Here is a 25,245-nt window from a genome sequence, read left to right as displayed (position 1 = left end):
ATAGTGAGTTCCAGGGCAGTCTCAACTACATAGTGAGACCCTGTCTCAAAAAAACAAACAAAATGGTGGCATTTAAGGATTTGAGAGAAGGTCTAGGAATCACGTTGTCAGGGTAGAGACCCTTCCTAGTACTCCCTGATTCCCCCATCCCTCACCCCAGCTTCCTGGATCATGTTTCCCAGGCAGCTGTACAAACTGGAAAGAAAAAATATGCAGAGGAAAGAGCCTGAAATTCCCTCTGATACAGCCAGGCCTTGGCTTCCAGTGCTCAGAAAAGGGCAGGAATACATAGAATACAGCTGTCAGGGGGCTGACAGCTCAGAAAGCCCAGCACTCTGTGCACTGCTCTGAGTGCCCATGCCAGGGCACAAGGTTATGTGAGATGAAAATGCCTGTCTGCATAAACAGATCCTGTCTGGGTTTGATTAAATTACTGCATGTGAAAAACCCACTGGAGATGCCACAGTGTGTGATAATTACATATTTTCAGCAAAATGACATAGTAATGAATTTGAGAACTTTAAGGATATATGATATATTTTTAAACTACTAAGGTAACCTTTATTTTTAAGAAATTTTTAAATATGAAAAAAACAAAGGAAAACTAAAAGCACTCATAATGTTCCTACTATTCACATTTTAGAAATAACCTAATCTTTTTATCTTCTATGCATTTACATATCTTTTAAAGTTGTAATCACTCTGCAAATAATGTGCTGTATTTTTCTGTTTTCATGTTTTATGACATTAAATATTTGTGTAGGATCACTTAGTATCTTTGTGATATTTCAGCAGTCACTGTGTTGTTAGATAAATGTAAGTTGTTCCCAAATTTTGACTATTTTTTAAATGAATTACAGGCATCCTTTGGTATCTGTGGAGAACGGTTCCAGACCCCCCGCACTCACAGATACCAAAATCTGTAGATGCTCAAGTCTCTTGCATAAAATGGTGTACGATTAGTGTTGAACCTGTGAGCATCCTCTCATGTACTTTAAATCATCTCTAGATTACTTACAATGCCTAATACTGTGTAAATGCTGTGTAAATAACTGTCATACTGCATTGTTTAGGAAACAATGAAAATAATCTGTACATATTCAGTATGGGTGTAATTTTTTTTTCCTGAACAGTTTCAGTCCACAGTTGGTTGCATCCACAGATGTGGATATGATGGGTCGGCTGTATTATAACAAATTTTGTACTCATGCTTCACTGTAAATTCATAAAAGTGATATCAGTGTCTTATACATACTGTGCTGCTAGAAGGTGCTGGGACTGCGGGCCTAGCCATGAGATGGTCTTCCAGACCAGTGTCTTAGAAAGCAGATCTCCAAGTAATGGCTTGAACACAGCTAGGTTGTCTAAAAGTTTGGCTACGTGTGATTTTTCTGTGACTGCTTCCATCAATGACTGTACCCATATCCGATGATTGGCAAACACGCCTGTCAGTTGGCAGATGTTAGCATTGCTGGGTGACAGCAGGGACTGTAAGAATCACCTGCACTCCATACTTTTATTTACTTCACATCTTTGAAATTAGAACCCTATTATGTATGATGTTGAAACACAGTGCCTTCTTGATCTGAATACAGTGTATGAGAGCCTAAAAGAACCTGTAGACTTCTGTACATGTGTTTATTTAAATAGTCCAAAAGGGTATAGTCCAAACGGTTCCAAGAAGAACTCTATTAAGAACTCTGGTGGAAGTACTAATGAAATTCCAGTTAGAGAAAGGATCAAACAAAATGTGAAAATTAAATGAATCTCTACAATGCTATCAAGGAACATATAACATGCAAGAGGAAAACTCCTGGGAATGATTAATGAAGAAGTACTGCATATGAACAATCAACAAGTTGACAACAGCTGAGGAATGTATGAAAAAAAAATACATGCTCCACCTGTGAGCCCATCCCAGCCTCTGCCACTTTCCTCGGATCACTCAGCCTCCTTCTGTCTGACCAAACACACCTTCCGGACAGTTTCCTGTGCCTCTCATCTTTTTAGTTAGCCTTAACAAATCACAGGCGTAGTCGTTGATTCTGATCATTGGATCTGTTAGGCGTTCCCTGAGAGCAACAACACTGTCATTTTGGTTACGAAGAAATACATGAATAAATGTATAAAGTGCCCCAGTGTTTCATTAAGATGTGCCAGAATCCTCTGTGTGATGCAGGATAGCTGGAATTCCCCACCTCTAAGATTACTGAACCTTTGTCTCTTGTGTTTTCATTAATGTTTTGACAAAAACTTGACTGTCTTTCTGTCACCATGACCTGGAAAACTGAAATTTGTTTTTTTAACTTTCACGACTTTTTTAAATTGTCTGAATTTTTTAACTGTCATGATATTAGAGTTCTAAACATTAAACTCCTGACCATAATTGATTATAATGATAATTAATAATAGTACCATTGGAGCAGTGCCTCCTATTGGCAGGTATACTCCCAAGTGTTTTTCCTGTATCATCTCTGATCTTCACAATAATCCTTCAAGATTAATGCGGATTCCCACAATACACACTAGGAAACAAGTTCATAGAAGGATAGGTTACCTGCTCATACCTGAGAAACGGAAAAGCCATGTGTGACTCCAGGTCAGTCGGATCAAAGAGCTCCTTACCTCTCAGCTGACCTGCAGGAAAACTGAGTGGGAACAGATGAGCATGGGCAACCTTGTGGGGGGAAAAAATCCCAAACCCTCCTGTCTGGGTTGGCTAGACCCTCAAAACAGACTAGCATTTTCCTTCAGCTTTCCCAGCTTTCACCAATATGTGGTAATTTCTTAATGTTAAATTCACTCTTTCAGACTTCCTCCCCTCCTCCTGCCTCTTTGATCTTCCAGGCCCCCAGTACCGCCTGGAGAAACAGAGCGAGCCCAATGTTGCTGTCGACCTGGAGAGCACCCTGGAGAGCCAGAGCGCGTGGGAGTTCTGCCTGGTCCGCGAGAACAGTATGTTGGCCGCCTCGCTCCGTGCCCACTTTGTCCGTTGCAAACGTGTCTAGGGGTCATGTGTTTGGGAACACTCACTGGCCTGGCTTCCTAGGCAGATTGGAAGTGACTGTTTTCCAAGGCAGACTGCAGCCTTCGTGCCAGAAATGTATCCCAAAGTGAAATGATAGATTCTGTGCCGTTTGGCAGAGCCTGCATCCTGTTTAGCCCTCTGTGATTAATATTTGTCTGCTGAACCTGAACTCTGTCTTCCTAAGTTGGGAACAGCCCTCGGAACAGCTTAGAAACATCAGGCCTTTTCTGAGGCAAAAGCTATTTTGTATGTAAAGCAGCTAGTCCTCTTAGTATCACTATTTAGATGTCAAGTTTTAGAAAATTTTAACTGTTTGAATATTCTTAGCAAAAGGGAAAGTTGTAATTCCTAGTGCTGTGCTGAGAACTTTTTTTAAGCGAGGGATGGCATTGCGCCTGCCTCTCAAGAACAAGGTCCTGAGTTCAATCCCTGGCCCTGAAGGAAAATAAAAAAAGAAGAAGAAAAGAACTTTTTTTAAAAACTTCAGTTAGTTTCTTGCATTCTCTCTCAGAACTTCCAAGTTGTGTATTTTTGTTGCCCCTCTCCTCTGTGTCCCCACTGACTTCAGGGGCAAGTGATGTGTGAAAACTGCAGTTGTGGCGACAGGCTGACCTGGTCACTCCTGCCCCAGGGCTGTCACACAAGCTGATGCTTTCACCTGAGACACTCTTCGAGTTCTGCCTAACTCTCATCCTTCCCCAGTTTAAATGTCACAGCTCCCTGTCCCTGTTACCTAAGTCTGATCATTCCTCATTTGGGCCTTCCATGACCGGCTGTAAAGCATATACTTCTTCATTGCATGTGCTTGTTTCTAATTGTGTGTTTTTCTCAAGGACTGATTAGTGTCTCTCTGCACATTGTATTGTCAGGTCAGTAAGGATGCTCCTGACACACACCAACTTGCCCTTCGTTAGCTCAGTAGCCCCATAAAGAGCACATACTGTTGGGGATTTAGCTCAGTGGTTCTGCCACCTGCATCTCAAGCGCAAGGTCCCAAATTCGATCTCCAGTACCAGAAAAAAACAAAAAGAGCAGGTACTGCAAGAGGTCAGTAAATACAGGTCCTTGAGTAAATGAACAGCACATCTTCATTCATGCCACCAAACCGCCGAGTCGGACCCGAGTGCTGCTCTTTGACCAGGGATCCTGGTGGCCTCTTCTGGAGCAGCATGCTCCCCACTTATCAGGAAGGGAAAATGGGTTCTTGGCATCTGGCAACAGATTCTCAAAGGCAGGTTGGTCATAATGTCCAACTGTGCTGTAAGAATCTTAGGTAAATACACAGAAATAAAAGTCACTGATTCTCAAACGGTCCCCAGAAATCTAAATAAATAGAAAACATTTGTTAACATGTTTATCCTTATCAACAATCTGTATGTCAACATTTTAAAACAAAATGTAATTCTTTCCACCTATTGAAAAAGCCAACTCTTTCAAAAAGAACTCTCATATATGGGGAGAATAGGTACAAGGAAGTAGCCATGTTCACACACTGGTAACATAGCACAGCTTAGCTGGGAGTATCAAGAGACTTTAAAATGTTTTACCCCATATTTCTGCTTTTGGAAGTCTGTCTTGAGGAGAAAATATTGAAAATGCAGCAAATATTTATGTAAAATGATAGGTTTTTGGTGTGTGTATGTACGCATATATGTACATTTCGGGGGGGTTGCAATACCAAGAGTTGAATCTAGGACCTCACACTGAGCTATGTCCTTTTATATCTAAAATATCCTTTTTATGTTTTATTTTGAGACAGAGCTGGCTAAATTGTTCAGGCTAGCTTTGAACTTGTGACCCTCCTGCCTTCTGCCTTGAGTAGCTGCATGTGCCACTACACCCACTACAATCATCAAACACATAGCAGAGGATTAATTTGAAAACTCCATTTCAAAAATTTTGAAAATGCAGATGAAAATAAATTCCTAGGAAAAGACAGCTTATCAAAAATTGACACTAAAAGAAATTGAAAACCTGAATGTTCCCATAATTATTTTGAAAAGATGAATTAGTAACTAAAAACCTTAGCACAAAGAAAATCCAATTCCACATGACTTCACAGCTAACTCTAGTGAGGGAATAAATAACTCCAACCTCATATCAGTTGTTTTAAGACTAGAAAAAGCTTATCCTCTGCAGTTCGTTTAAAGATGCTGTCATAATCATGATGCCAAACCCCAGTAAAGACCACACAAGACAGAAGTTTTCATACCTGTCTTACAGACACAGATTTGAAAACCCCAAACACAATAATAACAAAGTGCAGCATTTTATTAAGAGAATACACCACCAAGTTGGATTTATTCTAGGAGTACAGAATTGGTTTAACATTAGAAAAACCCAGTCTATCTAATTTGTCACAATCCAGATTAAAAAGGAAAAAATTGTCTCAGTAGATGTAGAATGTTAGTCAGTAAAAGTTGTTTGATAATGAGAAAAAGTAATTTTGATGTGATGTTAAAGAGAAAGAATTACAAAACTAAAAAGTAGCACATATAGACTACTCTTAACTATGTGAAAGCAAAACAAGAAAATAAAAAGTATAGAAGAAAAAATTGGAAGAAAAATATCTGTTGTGGTTATCTTTGGTTGACAATAATTACCTGAGTAATTCATTTTCCTTCTTCATGTTATAGACTTATGCTTTTGAGAGTTTCTAATTGAGTATATGTGACTTTCTAAGAAAAAGCACACAAGAACTAAGGGCAAGTTCATACACACAAAGGTTAGTGAGAACATCTCTTACTATAAAACTTCCTGACACTTGAAGTCTCAAACCACTTGCAGTACACCATGGCCTGCCAAAGGGAGAGTTATAACAACACACCCCGTTAGGACTTGGCTGAATTTTTTACCTGATAGAAATGCACAGTCACTCCCTTACTCTCTGTCATTTTCTTTCACTCTTAAAGACTCCTTTTTAAAAATTAGCCTCCCGGTAAATATTTTGGATATGTAACACTTAGACATGTCAACAGTATTTTTACTCAGATAATGCATGTTTAGTGGAAGCCAACCCCCTTCCATGCTCTGTTTCTCCTCCCAGAGAAAAGAATTCTTGCCAGTTCCTTTGATTTCATTCCAGCGATAATCAGTGCACATATGAACATATTCTATGTGTATCTGTGAATAATTGTGTATATGCAATTGGATATGCCCACAGTCATATTTGTAGCTCACTTTAAAAAACATATAGCAAACTACTCTCCATTTTCCTCTTAACATTTTAACAGTGTATTATAGTTATTCCATATTTATTGCATATTATTATACTTGTAAATTCACTAATTCCTCTTAACTGCTATACAATATTCAGCAGTATATCGTGATTGCAGGTTAGTTTTGCTTTGTTTCTGTGATGAGGTCCAACTTCCTCACATTAGTAAAGAGAGATTGAAGGCTGGGGATTTAGCTCAGTGGTTCTACCGCCTGCCTCACAAATTCAAGGACCTGAGTTCAATCCCCAGTACCAGGGGGTAAAAAAAAAAGAAAGAAAGAAAGAAAAAGGAAAGAGAAGTTGTGAGGGCTGGAGGATGAAGTTTTAAAATCTGTGCTCAAGTGATCACTCCATCTCTAATCATGAGCAATCTTAATATAGTTGTGTGACCACTGTGGGCCTCGGCATCTCTCTCTCAGAGAATTTGTAAGACACTTCTATAAACCAGAATCAGTGTGTGAAAGCTCTTAACAGCACTTATAAATGGTAAAGGCAAACAGTAGTTGGAAATCACTGGACTGTTAAAATTCATTTACAAAATGGAAATCGTTAAAACATATTTTATACAAAGGTTTTTTGTTTCAGAGTAGCTATCCCAAAGAAGAACCAATAGCTACCTGTGAAGAAGTTGGCCTGAAACAAAGGAAAGCATTTTTTAAAGATCCTTGTTTTGACTTCTGCTGGTGTGTTTAATCAGGACAGGTGCACTGTGTAAAATGGATTCAGAAGCGAGAAAAGTTGTGACACACTGTAACTAGACCGTCTGGCTCATATCCGCCCATGCTGCTTTTAGCTCTGTGACCACAGACACTTTACCAAACCTGTCTTGGGTAGTCTTATCTGCCCTCATGAGGTTGGTGGCGGATTTGAATTCTAAAGCTCCAAGAACAGTGCCTGTTAACATAAGAGGCACTCAGCAAATGTTAACTAGAATTAATAAATAATGGAAGAGCAGCATTCTGGGCTGACAGAGCAGATGGGCACAGGCATGAAGGTCTGCAGTCACAGGACTGCCGGAGCTTTCAAAGATAAGGAGAAGAAAGGAGTTGCTTCAGAATGAAGGGCAAGGACAGTGAGGGGTCTGTAAGCTGTGTCTTAGACCAAGGATCTTAGAAGAAGGCACTTTCCAAATGTGTTTCAGTGTCCCAGAAAGGACATATGCTTTGTAAATAAAGTCATTGGGTTGAAAAGACTGTTCATAGCCATGCATGGCAGCATACACCTGTAATCCCAGCTCTTGGGAGGCTGAGACAGGAAGATCTCGTTTGAGGCTTGGGTTACACAGTAAGTTTAAGAACAACATGGACTATAAAGCAAGGTTGTCTGAGAGGATGAAAAGAAGAAATAAGAAGACTGCCATGAATGGATAAAGGCCTTTCAGGTTTTCTTCAAAGGTGGATAGGCCATAATATGTTTATATCAGTAACATCAAAGAGTGTTTTAAAAAGTATGTATCAGACCTCCTTTTGTAAGGCCTGCACTAAACATTTTGCATATGCTTTCTCTGACAATTTTCATAAGTACCCTATAAGTAGCGTTTCTTGCTGTGCGGAAAGGTTGTGTCTTGCCTAAAGTTAGTCAGCCAGTAAGGGATGGGATGAAAATTCTAAGTTAGCCATTTGATTCCAAAGCCCACTCCCAAGATTGTTGATAACCTAACTTTTCAGTCCTGAGAATGGCAGTGGCAATTGCCTTCTTCATATGCTGTGAGAGAAAAGCTTGCAGATGAAGCTGATATGACAAGAGTTTCTTCCTAGGGAATGAGAGCTAACATTTGTGCTTGGATCTTGGCCTAAATAAGAATATGACAAGCCAAAGTCCTTGAGCTTTCCAGTTTGGATTCTTATCTGATAATCTACTGTGTCCTTCAGCCAACTATCTGCTCAAAGCTGGACTCCAACCAGAAGGAAGCAATGAGTACGTTATGGAGAGGATGTAATGTTACAAGACTTCCATTCTTGTCCAAGCTTCTATATAAATCCTGGCGCCAAACTGAATCTCAATTTTCTTTTCTGCCAAGTGTTCTTGGTGACCTTTCCTACTGATCACATGTGCATAGCCCATCCAGAAAGAACTAATTTATTCTTTCCATAGCTTTGAAAGAAACTGGAATTTCCCAACCCCAGTGCCAAAATAGGCCTGAAATTAAATGTTTCGTGGAATACCTATGAAATGTCAGATATCCTGTCTTTCTGTTTCATCACTCACTGTCTTGTGGGAGTTCTAGACCAGAATCCTGATTCTGGGGGTTAGGACGCCTGCCCCCTCAAGGGTCCAATCAAAGAGATGAGTGGTCGTGAAGCAAGAAAGGGACTTATTATTCAGTGTGGCCACACTGGAGCCAAATAGGGACCAGCATGCCAAACTCTGTCTTTGGGGCACTGACAAGAGCTTCAGAATCATATAGGCAAGGACAAAAGTCAGGGGTGAAAAACATGAATGGTCCAACATTTTTGTCACACTGTGGTCCAGTTGATTATTTTCTCAGTCTGGTTCCGTGGGGTCTGCTGGCCTTCAGCAGTTCAGTTCCCATCAGATGATTTCTCCAGGGGTGGGTGATGGATTCCCATCATGGGATGATTTGCCTGCCTGGAACTCACTGTTCTGAATTTGTTTTTTAAGACAAGGTCTCACTGTGCAGTTCATGCTGGCCTTGAACTCAACTGTAGCACAGGGTGGCCTTGAACTCACAGCAATCCTCCTGACTCAACCTCCTGAGTGCTGGAATTACAGGCATCACCTGGTACTGTTCTGGAATCTTGAAAAATATCTTAGATACTGTTTTCCTGGTGTCTTCAGCCTTGAAGGGGGATGAACGGGATTAGGTAAATTTAGAGCTTGTATTACCAGTTTTTGTAGACACTCTTTAAATGACCAGCAGATGTTTTACCCAAACTTTAAGGTAGCAAAGGAAGAGCCTGCAGGCTCAAGTAAAGAGTCACTGCTTTTAGCCAAAGAAGCCTTTAAGTCCCTGTTCAAATTATGCCATGGTTACAATAGTTCAGCATAGTACTTGCAGCAGCCACTAGAGCCTGGCCAACCCTGGGTGAACCACTTGCAGCCTCTGACACTGGGCAAATCGTGTCACCTCTCTGAGCTTCCATATCCTAGGTAAGTGGAGAATGTTGAATCTGTTTCACAGTTTTTGTGAATATTGGATGAAATATAGGTGCTGTTACAATAAATGTTCAGGTTGGTATGGTCATCATCTTTGTAGAAGACAGAGGCTCAGAGAGGCAAAGGGATTTGCTAATGTCACATTCGTAATAATGAAGACACTGGAACTTGTATCTTCCATCCTTAGATCTAGTGAAAGCTGAATCTAATTGCTCTATTTCCTAAATAGCAGTGGTTGTAGAGAGAGCATCAGTGCTCCTTAAACATTAGCTCAGCCTTCTTTTATCTCCTGTCTTTTGAAAGAGACTCACACAATTGCTAAGTCCTATAATTTCAGTGCCTCACTTAATTTCCCTACTTTGGGGGTACACTGAGGAAGAAGTGGGTGGTCCCCCAGGTAGGGGCTGTGCTAAGGAAGAGCATCATAGGTCACAATCTGAGAGCCCTCATACACTGCCTTTAATGGCCCTTTGGAGGCCTAGGAGAGCAGGCGGCTGGCTCCTCCTAGAAGTCTCCCCAGACCACCTGGCTGCCACCCCCAGGCTCAGACTCCCTCTCCTCTCTGACCCCTGGTTCCGTCACATGGATTTGTCCCCTTCAGTCACACATTAGACTGACCTCCACTGGCCAGGGACAAGGTTTGAAACCTATCCCCATCCCTATGTTCCCCTCGTGGAATGAGCTTCCTATGTCCCTGCCGTTACCAGGCTTCTCGCTGGGGCTCCAGGGTGACTACATGGTGGCTTCTAAAGAAAACTCCCAAGTTTGGGTGGCGTACTTTTATATACAGAGGTTGTTTTATGGTGGTATTTGGACCCCCTTCCCCCAAAAACACCATGTAAATAAAAAGAAGAAAAGGCAACTCTAGAGCAATGAAGAGAATGAGTGTTTGCATATCCTGGTGTGTTTCCAGAACCTTTTTGTGATGGGCCAGTTCCTCCTCTGCTTGTGCTCCATGTCAGGCCTGGAGACTGGTGGATTCTTTCTGCTTCTGGAGACTTTGCCTTCTTCGGTTACAAATTGCTAATCTGTCCCAGTTCTGTCATGTGACTTGAATGCCAGGGCTTTAAACCTGTTTTATTTTACTACCACAGCACTCATCAAATACAAAGAAAATGTGATCATGCAAATAAATTCTATTTACGAATAGAAATGACTAGTGATGTTCACTGCACATGTCTTAGATTGAGTTATTGCTGAAAGCCAGTTACCACAGCTTCAGCGGGGAGGTGTTCACTGTAAGGACTTTTCAGTATGGGTGAAGAATTTCTTTTTTCAGTTGGTATTGTGTAGTAGCTCCCTGCACGCTAACAGTCTCAATGAAACCAGTGCTGTCTCCACCTCTTGCTCTCTGGTTAACATGGGCTGGTTGGTAGTGGGTATAGGAGGAAAGTGAGATGCCTGGTGCCACTGTCACCTTGGCTGAGTCCTTCTGTGAGTCTCCACCTGTGAGACATGACGTGGTAATCCCTACCCACTGGAGCAAATCAGTGGGACTGTGTACATTAAAAGCACGTAGTGGACTGCAACACACTGTCTGAGTACAAGTGCTGGCTCTTGCCCGGTATCTCTGAGCCTGAGACGTGGCCAGCTGACATCAGCGCTGCAGCTGGACTGAGCCTCTGAGTGACAGCCTTTTTCCTCTGTTACTCCTCTCTTAGCTGATACCTGGGGCAGAAAGCTGTGCTGACCTGTGCAAAAACCATGAGTGCACCTGTCCTCACCGACTTCAGTAATGAGTGCCTGCGCTGTGCTACATGGGCTGAGAACTTCCACATGAATTGCATTTTTCACTCTCCCCCTTTCTTAAAAGTTCCCCCCTTTTCATTTTATCATTAGGTAGTAATTAGTATTCAGGGGAAATTGGTCTTAATATATTAAAATTGGTTAAGTGCATTTAGACCTGTACCACAGCCAATGTCTTATTGGAAAATGTAATTGGGGACTCTGTGTATGTAATTAATTGAATTACAATTAAGAACTTTCATTAAGCGATACACTGGTACATTAGAGCAGTAAGGAAATGTGTTTGACGAGCCACAAACCCTGTCTGGGCTCTAAGTGAGGGCAGGGAGATCTGCATTCCTCCTGAAGGCTCCCGGCTGGAGAATATGCCCTGCAGCCCCTGCCTAATGGTTTGGTGATGCATCAGGTGACATTTCTGCAGTGACTCTGAAGGGGAGGTGGTGTTCTCCCAGCATTTGTGCCCTTTTCCATGACTCCAGAGTCAGGAGAGGTACACCTCAGTGTTGATCAGACATTACAGCTCTTAGGTATTTCGCCATGTAAATTGTCAAAAATACCAGGTTCCTGAGAAGACCCCATTTCTTTTCCTGTACTCTGAACAGGAACAAAGACGTATTACAGAAGGAGCAAGCGATAGGGAATTCTGTGAACTTAACTTGGGAGCAAACCTGTAACAAGCTGTTGATCAGCCCCTTCAGGGGCCACACTCCATCCTCTGAAGGGCATTTGGATTCGCTCTGAGCCCATCTTTGTTCATGCCTACCAGCGTCGACCTGTGCTGGTGCTGGTGCTGGGAGGTGGCACAAACCCAGCCCTTCATCCTGGAGCCCACAGTTGTAATAGTGCAGAGATGGAGTGGGCACCTGGGGGCCAGTGCTGGTGAGAGTAGTGGGTGAGGGCTTCCGTGAGGATGGAAACACAGAATAAAAGAATAAGAGACGAATACTCCAAGCCAGAGGACTACTCATATGAAGGAGGCTTTGAGGCAGAAAGTGCCTGGCATGTATGAGAATGAACGGACTGCGGGGAAACAAGCAAGGGGAGGGAGTGAGGCTGACGGATGAGTGTGAGGGACAGGAGGGTCTAGAATGTAAGGCCTCGTAGGGCCTCGTAGATCTGCTCTTCTTAGGAGCTCTACAAACCTGAAACTGTCGTCTTCTGATTCCCTCATAAAGCAAGAGTACCTTGATTTATTGAGGGAGGACTGAAGTCTCCGTGTGGAAAGTCCTCCAGCCTGGCTGGCTCTGGCTCCAAGAGTTTAATCAGTTAAGCACCGTGACAGCAAGGATCCCTGCCCTGGTTGTAGCCAGGCAGATTCTAGTGAAGGATATAACCTGCTGTGTGATCCTGATGGCTTTAAAGAGATTACTGCAGACGAGTGTGTGTGCTATAGTATATCACCTATTGATCGTTTTTTAGAGACCAGCAAAAATGACTGGTAGCTGAAGGAAAGTGTTTAATAGAAGAGAAGCTTTGGGCTTATGAGACTTTGGGGACTTAAATGGCCTCTGGAAAAAAAGTGTGATGGATGTTGAGCTAAAGAAGAGTTTTTCTCTGTGACTCACTTATGTATCCAGCTTTGAGTCTTAGTGAAAGAGTGAGACAGTTAGGTTTTATCCTGATTTCTTTGTTCTGGAGGCCATGCATGATTGTCTCCTTAGATAATGTTGTAGCCCGTGGACTTGTACATTCTCAGCCCTCCTAAGAAGCACTTGTACCCAAAGGAGGTTATGTGGGGTTAAGGGCACAGTTTGGGGTGGTTTTTTTTTTTTCATTTGTTTGTCTTTTTGCTTTTGAGACAGGATCTCACTACATAGTTGAAACTGTCCTGGACCTCACTAGGTAGCCCAGGCTGGTCTCGAACTCACAGCAATCCTCCTGCCTCAGCCTCCCGAGTGCTGGGATTATAGGCGTGTGTAAGGGCACAGTTTTAGAATATGAAAGAGCTGTGTTCAATTCCTGGCTCCTGCTCATACTAGTTAGATAACTGAAGTAGCAAGATGTCATTCTGAGTATTTTTTTTCCCCCACACTATGTAGAGCATATTATCCAACCCAAAGAATATGTACTGGAGAAATTAAATGAGATTGTGTATTGAAAGCGCTGGGCATGGTGTCTGGCATATATTAACCACTCAGTAAATGTTAGCTGCTGTTGAGGCAGGTTCCCTGCCCTCTGCACCCATTCTGTGGAGGAGTCTGAATGGTGTGAGGGCCTTTTAACCCAGGTTAATGCAAGGGATGGTGTATATACCTTAGGCACTTTGGTGGTTAACATAAAACTTCATTGCATCAAAGTTTACAGTTGCACTAAACTGCATTCGTCCCACTGGTGACATTTATTGAACATCCACTGTGTGATGGATGGTGTGCAGTTGAAGGTAGAATTTTCCTGCCTTCAAAGAGCATCTCGTCCACGAGGGAACTACCTATACTTCCATGGAGGACTCCAGGTTTCAGTGGAGGGATCAGGGAAGGCTCCTTTCGGGCTAGACCTTGAAGTGTATAAATTTGTAGCCATGGAAAGGATGTCCTGGCCAGGTATTGTAAGTAAAGTCCAGGGTAGCTGAAGCGATGGGTTCTGGGAGGACAGGGTTAGAAGGGGACCTGTAAGATAGGCAGAGTGAAGTAGAAGATGGTTTTTTATTCTACTTTCATCACTTCCTAGCACAGCAGCATTTTCTGTGTGTCAGAGTCTGCCCCAGATATCACCACCATGTTTAAGGAACTTCTTCCCCTACCCCACCATCTTACCTTCTGTTTTTCCCCTTCACACACTCTGCTCAGCCAGAGGCAAGCAGTGCCTGTGGACGTGCTTCTCCTCCGTGCGTATTACTTTCCCACACCACATATTCCTCTGGATTGCCCGGCCCCTCCCGGCATCTCGGAATCCGCCATCCCCCTGAACTCCTGAAGCATAGCACAGTGCCTGGCATATGATAGGTGCTGGGTGACTACTTTTGGATTGAAGGAACACTCAACAGGGTTGTGCTGTCAGAGGGAGTGGAAGGGCAAAGAGGTAACAAAGATCAGTGACCTTCCAGTTGAGTTGGCATAGAGCATTTGAGAAAAGAGAGTCCAAAGTTGCTAACTTATACTGGATTAGTGCTTTTTAAACTTGGTCTAAGATGCATAAAAGCATGCAATGAATTTTAAAGTTCTACGCCGTTCGCTTCTGTGAACCCTGGAAATCTGCCGATAACGTGCAGTGTGAGTACTGTAGAACAGTATTTGATGTGGTTAGCCTTGGTCTCGTTGCTGATAGTAAACGTGTTCCTCTTGGAATGTGTGCATGAGCTTTCCTGCTCTGTTTGTTCTCAGGTGGTAACACAGCTGTAACTGCACTTTTGTGTCCCGTCATGGGTGTTTAAATGATCATCTAGGGACTATGAAAACAATGCATAACAACCAATCCAGTCAGTAGTTCTCAACCTTTTTGATATTAGGGCCTCTTCATACTTAAAAATGACTGAGGTAGGTCTAGGAGTGTAGCTCAGTGGTAGAGCATGTGCAAGGTCCTGGATTCAGGCCCCAACATTAAAAAAGACGAGAAAATTATTGAGGACTGTAATGAACTTTTATTTATTGGGCTATAAAGAATAAAAACTGAGGACCTGGGATTTAGCTCAGTGGTGCCATACCTGCCTCACATGCGCAAGGTCCTAAGTTTGATCCCGGTACCAGGGGAAAAAAAAGAGTAAAAACTGGGAAATTTACTAATATTTATTATGAAACTATATTTAAATTTTTCAATGAGAAAAGCAGCAGTATTTTACATTTTTGCAAATTCCTGTAAATGTATAGGTGTAGGACACCTAGATGGTTTTTGTTTTGTGGTTTGTTTTGTTTTGTTTGTGGTACGGGGGATTGAACCTGGGACTCTGTGCTTGCTAGGCAGGCAGCAGCACCACTGAGCTAAATCCCCAGCCCAGGACACCTAGATGTTTATATCTGCTTCTGCCTTCAATCTATTGCAATACATTGGGTTTTTTGTTGTTGTTGTTGTTTTGTTTTGCTTTGTTGTGTTGTGGTTTTTTGGGTACCAGGGATCAAACTCAGGCCCTTGTGCTTGTGAGGCAGGCACTGGAACCACGAAGCTAAATCCCTGGCCCACAGTACATTGTTTTGATTGAAGTATATTTTAAAAGTTATCCTAATATAACAACAGCCATCTCTAGTAATTTTTGATACTAATTTTCATTACTGTATCAAAACTCAAGTGATAGTTTTAAGGTTTGTTGCAATGTAGAATTTTTTTAAACTTTTTATTGCTTTGTATACTAGTAAAAGAATAAGCATAAAAAAGGCAAACAGTATGTTACTGTTATTATGAAAGTAGTATTGAAATTATGGGCTGCATGAAGGGGTCTGAGGATCCCAGACTGCACTGTTGAGAATCACTGTTCATCTCAGCAGGCCCTTCCTTGCCTTGCATCACGTAGAGGAACATGGGGAGGGAGGGAGGGCAGGAGCAGCAGAAGGAAGAAGCAGCGTGGACGCCAGAGTGTAGTCGGTCTGTCCTGCATCTATCTTTCCCACCGGTGGACTCGTGGCCGGGGTGTTGGCCTAGTCTTGACCCTTGGTGTCAGCGTTACAATTTGAATGTACTTCGCTGAACTCTGTCGCGTTCTAATGCTCTTAAGCCCCCAGGCCCCTCCCGGCCCCTATCTGTCTCGTGGCATCCCTTCCCCCTTCTTTGCTGCCAGACCTAGAATTGCCTGCCTCCTTCTTCACCTGGCCGTTGCTTCCCTGTACCCTTCCTGCCCTGGCCAGGTTTGTCCATTCCTCACCTAAGACTGGAGTCAGAGGCTTTGTTCCTTGATTCCCTCTTCCTCAGTTCTTATTCCAGAGCTTGAGCTGTTTCCTCGGATTCTTTGCTTGTCCCCAGACCTTTTATGTTGCAGGTACACTCTGTCTTTCTCCCAGAGCCTTGTTGTTAGTCCATTTGAGTTTTGGTACTGAAGTCACTATTAGGCCCCACCCCAAAATTTGACCTATCACAATACATCTTTGAGTTATTGCAGCTCACCAGTGTTGACACGACACATTATGGTAATCCATGGCACATAGAGACATTAACACTGCTGACTTTGACAAAATACATTGTGAAGTCTCTGAAGGTGCCATTACAATTTATCTTGTCATTCAAAGGAGACCCGGTTCAACATTAATGTAGATGAACACAGTGTGGCTTTTGTTTCATTTAATTGCTTGTGACCTTTTTAATTGCTAATTTAACAAAATACCAAAGGGTTATATTTCTATTAAATTAATGGTTTAGAGAGTGAGGGGTTTTTTGTGTGTTTATTTTTAAGATTCTGGCTTTCTCTGTTTTTCGCTTTGAGAAGATAAAATGTCTTCTCCTGAACAGAAGTAGACTTTTTAATTTGAAGTTCATGGTACAGCAATAATTTTAATATGCAAATAGTGCAGTACCAAGCATCTTTCACATGTGACTGGATTCACTCTTTTCCAGAAGTATACAAGTAATAAAAGTGTACACAACAAGTCATAAAACTTTTCTGGTTCAAACGCATGCTTTTGATGGAATGCTTTACTTCAGGTGTTTGTTTTTAGATAAAGTGCCTATTGCATGCACCATTTATTAGGTACTTCTCTCTGCCTTGTGCTGTTTTCTTTGTATTCTGTAGCTAGTTTGTAAGCTCTTGAGGATCAGGAGTCCTGCCCCATCCTCACCAGTGCCTTCTCACAGTTTAGCATACTTGCTGGCATGGGGAGATGCGGTCAAAAGTCACATGAACACGCAGACATGCCGCTGCAGGCAGCAGCACTCCTGGGCCTGCTTCAAGAAATGTCCCCAGACCTTGAAGGCCAGCAGTGTTTCATTCAGCAGCGTTGAATTTCAGCATTCGGAGTGGGCAGCGTAAGCTGGAGGCACGAACAGGACCATTCCCGCCCTTCTCCCCCAGGTGCTGTTGCCCTTCTGATCATAAAAGCAAACACGCCCCTTTGTCAGCGGGAGCAAGGCTCAGAACTCACCCGAGTATCGGGGGATTTAAATCCTCAAATGGGATATGAATTTACACTGGCAGAGAGTAGAAGGTCAATGCATGAAGCATTAGAGTGTTGAGCCAGCTCCAGCTATATAAGTCTTGAACAAAATTAATACAAGGAAATTGACAAGCTTTGCTGGTTATTCCCTAGCTTTAAGACCTCTACTAAAATCCTATCATCTCATCTGCCCATTATTAACATTTCAGCAAAATATAAAGTTTTCATTAATCTCCCACAGCAAATTTAGGAGTGAAAACTGGCACTTGTTTGAGCTTTTAGGACTACATTAGCTGGTGTATTAAACAAAATATGTCATTCTTCAGTAGCTTCTGTGAGAAGCTAAATCAATTTCTAGCCATATTTATGCACCACTTTATCTAAAAGCATCTGAATTATCATTTACAGCTAAGATGCTTTATTAGCAGCTGGCATTGAAATTGCTCAGTAAAAAATTATATGTCACGTTATAGTAATTTTTAAATTGGTTTTAATCCAACATCATAAAATGTAAAAATCTTAAGTGTGGATTTTTTTGTAGTAATTGGCATTTTAGCATAATGAGCTGTTACCTCTTTCCAAATCAAATACCTGCAATATTTAAAAAATACTAATTAATAAAGAAAACAGAATTCTGGAGCTTATAGCTAAGCTATGTCTAAGAATGGCATTTTTCCAGAAAAGATGGCTTTAAATGACTTGTAACACATTAAACAATTTTAATATTTTGCTAAAACTCCCTATAATTTTCATGTATAAAAATTCTAACAGTAAACATGTTGGGAGTTGTGTTTCAGTGAAAATGTAGATTAAAGGGAGTGAATAATCAGTATTCTAACTGCTAACCAGGCTCTCAGCTCAGATGTGTAACAGTGGTGACTATTATCGTGGCACCTCTGTCCAAAACCACAGTGTTGCCAAAAAAAAGGAAATGGGTTACCTAGTGGCCCTTTTAGACACTGTGTCCCAGCAGCATGACACTGGTTAAGTCTCTCGGCCTACCTGATCCTCCCCTTCCTGTGGGCATGGTACCTGGTATTCATCCAGTACATCTATTGAGCTCTTGCTTTCTCCTCTGCACAGTGGTCCTGACAGGGTCTGGGCTACAGTGGTAAATGAAGCAGTAGTATGCCTACCCTTTGGGAGTTTTCAGTCTAGTGGCAGAGACAGATAATTACTGCCTGTGCTGACTGTTCTGAAGGAGATGTAGGGCACAGTGGAAGAAGGAGCTTATCCACACTTGGCCTGGGGCCGGGAAGGATGCCCTGGACCTTCACTTGAGCTGAGCTCTTCAGGAAAAATAGGGAGGTGACCAGGAGGGACAGAGATGGGGAGAAAGGTGGCCTGAGCAGAGAGGACTGCATGTACAAGACACACTCAGAGGGGACAGTCGGAGGCATCCCACTTCCTTACCAAGGGGAAAGCCTTATTGTAGGTGCTAAAATTGAGTTAGAAATAACTATAATTTCCTAATAAATACATTCCATGTGAAAGCATCAAAAACCAGCTTCTCTGTGTGTGTCTGTGTGCTGCCAGGATTGAACCCAGGGCTTTGCACAGGCTAGACAAGGGCTCTGCCACTGAGCTACACCCCCAGCCCTAGGTTGTTTTTAATGAGCAACTTCATAAAAAGTTAGTGATTGTGAGAAGTAAACACATGTAATTGTTAGGTGCCTGTTACATTACAGAATTTTCCAATTTGATACCCAGTTCTCATTTTCATCCCCCCACCCACCCTGAGAAGCTCTAAGTTACCCTGTGGAGCCATCTTCGGGTGCTCAACACAAGGCTGGGGTCTCCCTGCTCTGGTTGGCCTCTGCTAGACAGGTGTTCCTTCACTCCAGCTGGCACCAGCATTCCACCTTCAGAAGTCCGCATTTCAGACTCTGGGGACCAAGAGATAGATAGTTGTTCTTTGCTTAGTGTGACCTTGAGCATGCGACTTAGCTGCCCAAAGCCTCAGAAAGGCTCAGCTGAAAAAAAAAAAAAAAGTGTTTCAGGAAGCTCTGGGAAGGCTCGAGAGCACCAGTCTTCCTGTTGGTCCCCCATGTCACATGCTAGAGTACTCAGCATGTATGAGGCTCTCCCCATTTGGTGAGTGACTGAATGGTCAAACTTTTGGAAAGATGAATCCAAAGGCCTCCTGGTGGCTGGTTTGCAGAGGGAGCCTGGCAGATAGAAGGCCAGTGAGGTGACTATCACATGCATGCAAGTGCCAGCAGGCTCCCCCTTACCAGCCAATAGAGGCTGTGAGCACAGGGTGGGAAGCTACTGAACAAACGGCTTAGGACAGGGCTTCTTCAAGGAGCAGGGATTACTTCTGTGGCCAGGAAAATCACATTTGGAAAACCAAGTGTGATCACCCATGTTCTTATGATTTTGACATACCCTTTTGGAGACCAAGCTCCTTGCTGAGAGCAAGCCGGGATTTTCTGTCTTCCTCTCCCTGCTGCCCAGCCAAGGGCCTGCCATAGAATAGGCAGTGTTTGTGGAATTAATTGTTGAATGATTAATATGTTACCATTCTCTGTTTACTGGAATGGCATTATTAAGTCATCGCTCAGCCTTTTCTTCTCCAAATTAAATAGCCCATATTATTTTAATTTATCCCAAAGCATTTTAAGCAGACACCATTTGCCAAGCCTCATGTATCTTTATGTGTTAAAGTGCTTTTTTCCTCCCCAGGTTCAAGGGCAGATGGAGTTTTTGAGGAAGATTCACAAATTGACATAGCTACAGTACAGGATATGCTCAGCAGCCACCATTACAAGTCATTCAAAGTCAGCATGATCCACAGACTCCGCTTCACAACCGACGTGCAGCTAGGTGAGTGTGTAAACAGGCGACGAACTAAACTCTGTCTATTAGTAGTCAGTGCAGAAAGGAAAGAAACAGCATACTACTGTGTGACCTGAATAATGTGATAATCTGTTTTCTGAAAGTTTAAACAATGAAATTTAAAGAACATCTTTTTCCCACCTGAGTGCTCTGTCTTGTCTTCTTGTTTGTGAAGCAGAAGATTGGAAGTAGAGCCAACATGGGCCTCTTTTCAAACTGCTAGGCTGCTGTGGGGCTCCGTGATGCCTCCCGTCCTGTGACTTCCCCCTGAGGTCTCCTGAGTACGGCTGTGTACTTCTGCTACCCTGCCCAACCCTGCCCAGCCCAGAACACACATGCTGATCATTCAGGAAACTGCTGAAGTGCCCCCAAAGGTGCTGTTTGGAGCCTCACTACATAACCTGGAACTAACTTTCAACTGATATTTGGGATCAATTTGCTCCAATTAAATGCTAAACTTCTATTTTGACTTGAACCCAACTGACGTAGAAAAAGTAGTCAACATAATATTAATACGTCGTCATCATCATGGCAACCTTTTCTAGATATCCACCTTGTGTTAGTCTCTGTGCTAAGTGCTTTATGCATACTGCTTATCTATGTAAAAGGTGGGTATTTTTACCATTCCCACCCTCCCTGACAGAGAAGGTAACTGAGGGGCAGAGAGACAGACCTGGGCCCAGCTCACACGGGCTTGTGGCAGTGTCCCAGGCAGAATCCTTGTCTGTCTGACCACCTTGAGTCACCTGCTCCCTAGCAAAATTCTCCACATGGGGGAGGAGCACACAGGGTGAGTGGCTCAGTCAAGGAGCTGAATTGGACCCTGGTCTGCCATACCACCCCTTACTAGTCTTGTTTACCTCTGGCATAAAGGAGGATCTTTGAATTCTAATTCTAGGGCTCACTAGTGATTCTCACAAGTGCTTTGTGTTTTGTAATAAAACCTTTTCTGGTGTTGACATTAGTCTGAATCTGACTATCATGTACAATGTCTAAAAAAATTCCTCAAATATTCCTTCCCAAAGTGACTGACAGGAACTTGCAGGGCTCAACTTAGTATATAGAGATGGGCAAACGAACCTCAGCTGGCATAAACTGTGTTTTGTCACTAACTAGCCACAGACCCTCAAGCAAGGGTCTTCATCTTTCTGAGCTTTGTTTCTGTCCTGTTTAGATGAGAAGCTTCTGGAGATTACTGTTGAAAACAAGTAAGATACTGCATGTAAAATGTTTGGCACCAACCTGGCAGTTGTAGCAGAAACAAGAGCTGTTAGTTGAAGCCAAGCGTGGTGGCGCTTGCCTATAATCCCAGCATTCAGGAAGCTGGGGCAGGAGGTCTGCTGTGAGTTCAAGGCCAGCCTAGCCTTCAATAAATAAGTAAGAAAGAAAGCCAGCAGGATGTGGTGGCATTACTCCTGTAATCCCAGTACTTGGGAGGCTGAGGCAGGAGGATCTCCATGAATTCAAGGCCAGCCTGCTGGTATACACAGCAAGACCTTGTCTCAAAAAAAAAAAAAAAAAAAAAAAAAAAAAAAAAGCCTATGGGCGGGGGGTTTGGCTCAGTTCCACCGCCTGCCTCCCAAGCACAAGGACTCGAGTTCGATCCCCAGTACCAAAAAAAAATTAAGCAAAAAAAAGCCTAGACATAATGATGTGTACAGAGTAATGAGAGTGATCCTCCTGGCAGGAGAGAGAAACCCATGCTGGAGGGGGGCTGTTAAAGGTCTGTTTCTTGATCTTGGTGCTAGTTATGAGGCTTATAGACCTTGTGGAAAAGTCGTGCTATGTAGACTCTTGATTTGTACACTTTCTGTGCATTCTGAATTAAAAGTTTACTAAGATAAGAATGCTGACAGGGATTTAGCTCAATGATTCCACTGCCTGCCTTGTAAATCCAAGATCCCGAGTTCAATCCCTGGTACAAAAAAAAAAAAAAAAACAAGATCTAAAATAAGAATACTGCTCATAGCTTAGACATCCATTTTGTGTTTGGCTGCAGTGATTGCCCAGAAGCAAGGGGTCTGCTTTTTTTCTGAGTGGACCTCGTTGTAAGGAGTTCATTGTATAGCCTGTGGCCAAGACAGAAGTCCTAGGCAGGCACATTGTCTGGTGATCTTAATCATCAGATCCCCCTGCTCCTTCCACAGCATGAAGAGCAGTACCTGCCAAGTGATAGCCAAGTCCCTGGGCTTCTCCTTAATTGTTTTCTGAAGGCAAAAATACAAACTTTAATTTACCAGATTCTCACTTCATTCTAAGGAAAAAGTCCCCAAAAGGGTCAGGGATTTACTCAGGGGCACTGCGCCCACGCCTCAAAAGCACAAGATCCTGAGTTTGATCCCCAGTACCAAAACAAAACAAAACAAGAAGTCCCCAAAAGAGTCTGAGAGAGAGTCAGGCTCTGCAGTTAGTCAGCACTGGGTTCACATCCCAGCTTTACACTTACCTGAGGTGTTTTGCCATTTATAGAATAAGGATCATAGTGTATACCTTTTAAAATGATGTAGTAGGAAAGTGTCTGGCCACAGAAGTGGATTCTGAGTGGCAGCTTATCTTAGTATTGTCAGTGTCGTTACCATTCATCTTGCCTCTGGCTCTCTGTCCTACACCTCTTCCTCTTTACAAGTGTTTGAGCCCAGAGCCATGGCACTGAACTGTATCTCAGGCCTTGCTTATCTTTTTCTTTTTGTTCTTCTTTTTTTTCTTTTTCTTTTTTTGAGGCAGGTCTCATTGAATTGCCCAGGCTGCACACAAACCTGTACTCCTGCTGCTGCATCCTCCCAGCTAGTCCCCCATCTTGTAGGTATTAAACCAAGTGACCCAGATTAGGTGTGGCCACAGTGAAGACCTGTCAGGTAGAAAGCGGTGATGTCAGTGATGCAGGAGTCTTCTCAGTTCTCTAAGTGCGGCTGATCCAGTTCCCCAGCCCTCTGGTTACTTCCACTGACAGAAATGACGCCCTCTACTGGAGAGTCAAGCTCCAGGGAGCTTCTAAACAGATGTTGTCACATTTGCTAAGACTCTTTAAGTTCACTTTTTAACATTAAAAGCAAAAACTTCATCAATTAAACCTAGTGAATTTTGTGACCATCAGAAAAACCAGCCCATGAGTACTGTATCATGAAGTGAATAAGCTGGTTTCCCACATAGATTCAGTCAGGTACACAGTGTCAGCCTCTCTCCCTAGTTACGAAGCACATGACAGCCCCCCTTCACTCTCACAACAGTGACAAACGCCTGCACACAGCAGTCCACAAAGTCTTTCCTTCCGTTCTGCCACAGAGTCCAGGGCAGCAAACAGTATGTCCCCTATGAACATCGAGTGAGCAGCTGGATTCTGAGACCAGTAAATAATTTATTTTATTTTACCTGACTAGCCAGGTGCTTCAGATCTTCCCTGACACTGATGGATGGCCTTCCCTGCCCATCCATTCTGTGCCAGAGCAGAGATTTCCCATGGCCCCTGAGGCAAGTCCTTCCCAGTGAGTGTCCCAGCCCAGCCTTCCCCGCTTTCCTGCTGATTCCTCAAAAGCCGCTGTCCACACTGAATTGTGAGGATGGGAAGACCTGGGCTGTGCCGCTGCTACTCCGCTGCTCCTCTTCTGGTGAGGCAGGAGGGGCTGAGGCTCTAACTTTACCACGTGCCATTTGTCCCTAAGAAAGGGGTTGTGAGACTCGAGGCTTCAATCTGCAAGACCCCAATTTAAAGTAATTTTCTACCACTCTATGATTGAAAAACTCTAATTCTATTAATGAAACCTGTGGCAAAGATCTGATCTTTTGAAATGGTTCTGCTACTTAACAGAAACATTATGAAGTGTTTAGTGTATACCAGGTGCTTTGCTAATCACTCTCTTAACATGCAGTGGCACCTGAAATCACATCACTAGTATTACATAGTACTGACATATTCATTTATTATATGAGGAAGCTTGAGTGTATGTATCTAGTCCCAGTGGCAGAGGTAGAACAGAAACCCAGTCCCCTGCACCGAACCCAGTCCATCACACCAGAAATGCCTTAGCCATTCACAACTTGGCCTTTAAAGAGGAAGTGATTCCTTCTAGCTGGCTGGTTCCCAAACTTCTGCGCATCCTTCCCCCTTTCCTCCCTAGCTCTGGAGAGAGACGCTATCCTCCACTCCCCTTTAGACATTGTGAATCAGTCACTGCGCTTCTTCCTGCTAGGCGCAGACCTAATCTCAAAGTCCTTTCAAATACAGTCCCCTTAAAAAGCCCTACCAGTCACCTGAATGCAGTTTGGTTTTTGAACTGAAATTTATTTGCCACCCTGCTCTACCAGCCTGGAAAGTTTACCAGATAAAACTATCACACCTGGCCGTTTTTGTAGTTCTCTAAAATATTCTTAAAATATTCCATCTTATCTATTTCCTCAGGTTGGACCTAAAAATATTGATGCCCTTTAAATTTAGACCTTGCCTGAGCTTATACCAAGTTGCTGTTGATTACATTACCTTGGTCTCATGTGAGCCTTACCAACTGAGGGAGGTTGGGCACTGAGACAGGGGTGCTACCCACACATGCCAGGGCTGGCAGCGGGGAGTAGGTTTGGGGAACACTGAAGTGAAGAATCAGATGCTGAATGCCAGCCATGATCTGGGAAGCCCACAGTATACCATCAGCATTTGTTGGCTGGCTGGTAGGAGCTGAATTATGATGCAACCAATGCAAGAAGTAAGTTTTTAAAAAGCCAGGACATCGCCATCATAATACTTGTTTGCGTAGCTCCATCATACAGCGCCCCGCCTCTGACTGTGCGTCAGTATTCCAGGCCTTGTGCGAGTCCTTGACCTCATCCTAGTCCTGCTGGCTCAGAATCTCCTCTGAATTATGGTATTTGGGAAGCACGGTTCACAGGATTCCAAGGTCTTTCTCACCCCTTATCTCATTGCCCAAGGTTGTTTTTATTAACTGGACAGGGTCTCAGCTGAGGAGGATTTGATGCTTGTGCCACTTGTACTATCTTCCTTTGCTTTAACATGTGTCATTCCCATGTTACAAAAAAGATGGTACTGAACACAGCATGCCATGAAGTCCGTGTGCCATAGTTGTGTACACACCTGACCTGGTGCTGCTAGGGTATACTGTTCTATGCAAGACTTGCAGATAAAGGGTATAAAATAATCTCTGCTAAGAGGCTCCATGGTTACCTCCATCATCTCTTTAGAAGACAGCCTGCTGGGCCAGGGATTTAGCTCAGTGGTGCCACCACCTGCCGTGCAAGTGCAAGGACCAGAGTTCGATCCCCAGTACAAAAAAAAAATTAAT

At 43.1% G+C, this 25,245-nt stretch overlaps 1 protein-coding gene across 7 annotated transcripts in view; it reads left to right on the top strand.

The window, feature by feature from the left end:
- The window catches only part of Mapkap1 (MAPK associated protein 1), a 221,560-nt gene that overhangs the window by 163,943 nt on the left and 32,372 nt on the right, over positions 1 to 25,245 (top strand). For 5 of the 7 annotated variants that reach the window (XM_033759243.1, XM_033759244.1, XM_033759246.1 and 2 more), the window contains 2 exons: positions 2,812 to 2,955; positions 19,805 to 19,945. In XM_033759243.1, coding sequence (XP_033615134.1) covers positions 2,812 to 2,955; positions 19,805 to 19,945 — 285 coding nt within the window. The remainder of the gene's footprint in view (positions 1 to 2,811; positions 2,956 to 19,804; positions 19,946 to 25,245) is intronic. The other 2 variants (XM_010613541.3, XM_010613545.3) reach the window with 2 other exon arrangements.

The sequence above is a fragment of the Fukomys damarensis genome, unplaced genomic scaffold, assembly GCF_012274545.1.
Source record: "Fukomys damarensis isolate Sample0158 unplaced genomic scaffold, DMR_v1.0_HiC HiC_scaffold_36, whole genome shotgun sequence".
NCBI classification, from domain to species: domain Eukaryota; kingdom Metazoa; phylum Chordata; class Mammalia; order Rodentia; family Bathyergidae; genus Fukomys; species Fukomys damarensis.
Note: the sequence above shows the minus strand (reverse complement) of the source record. Positions and strands in the feature narration are given on the sequence as shown.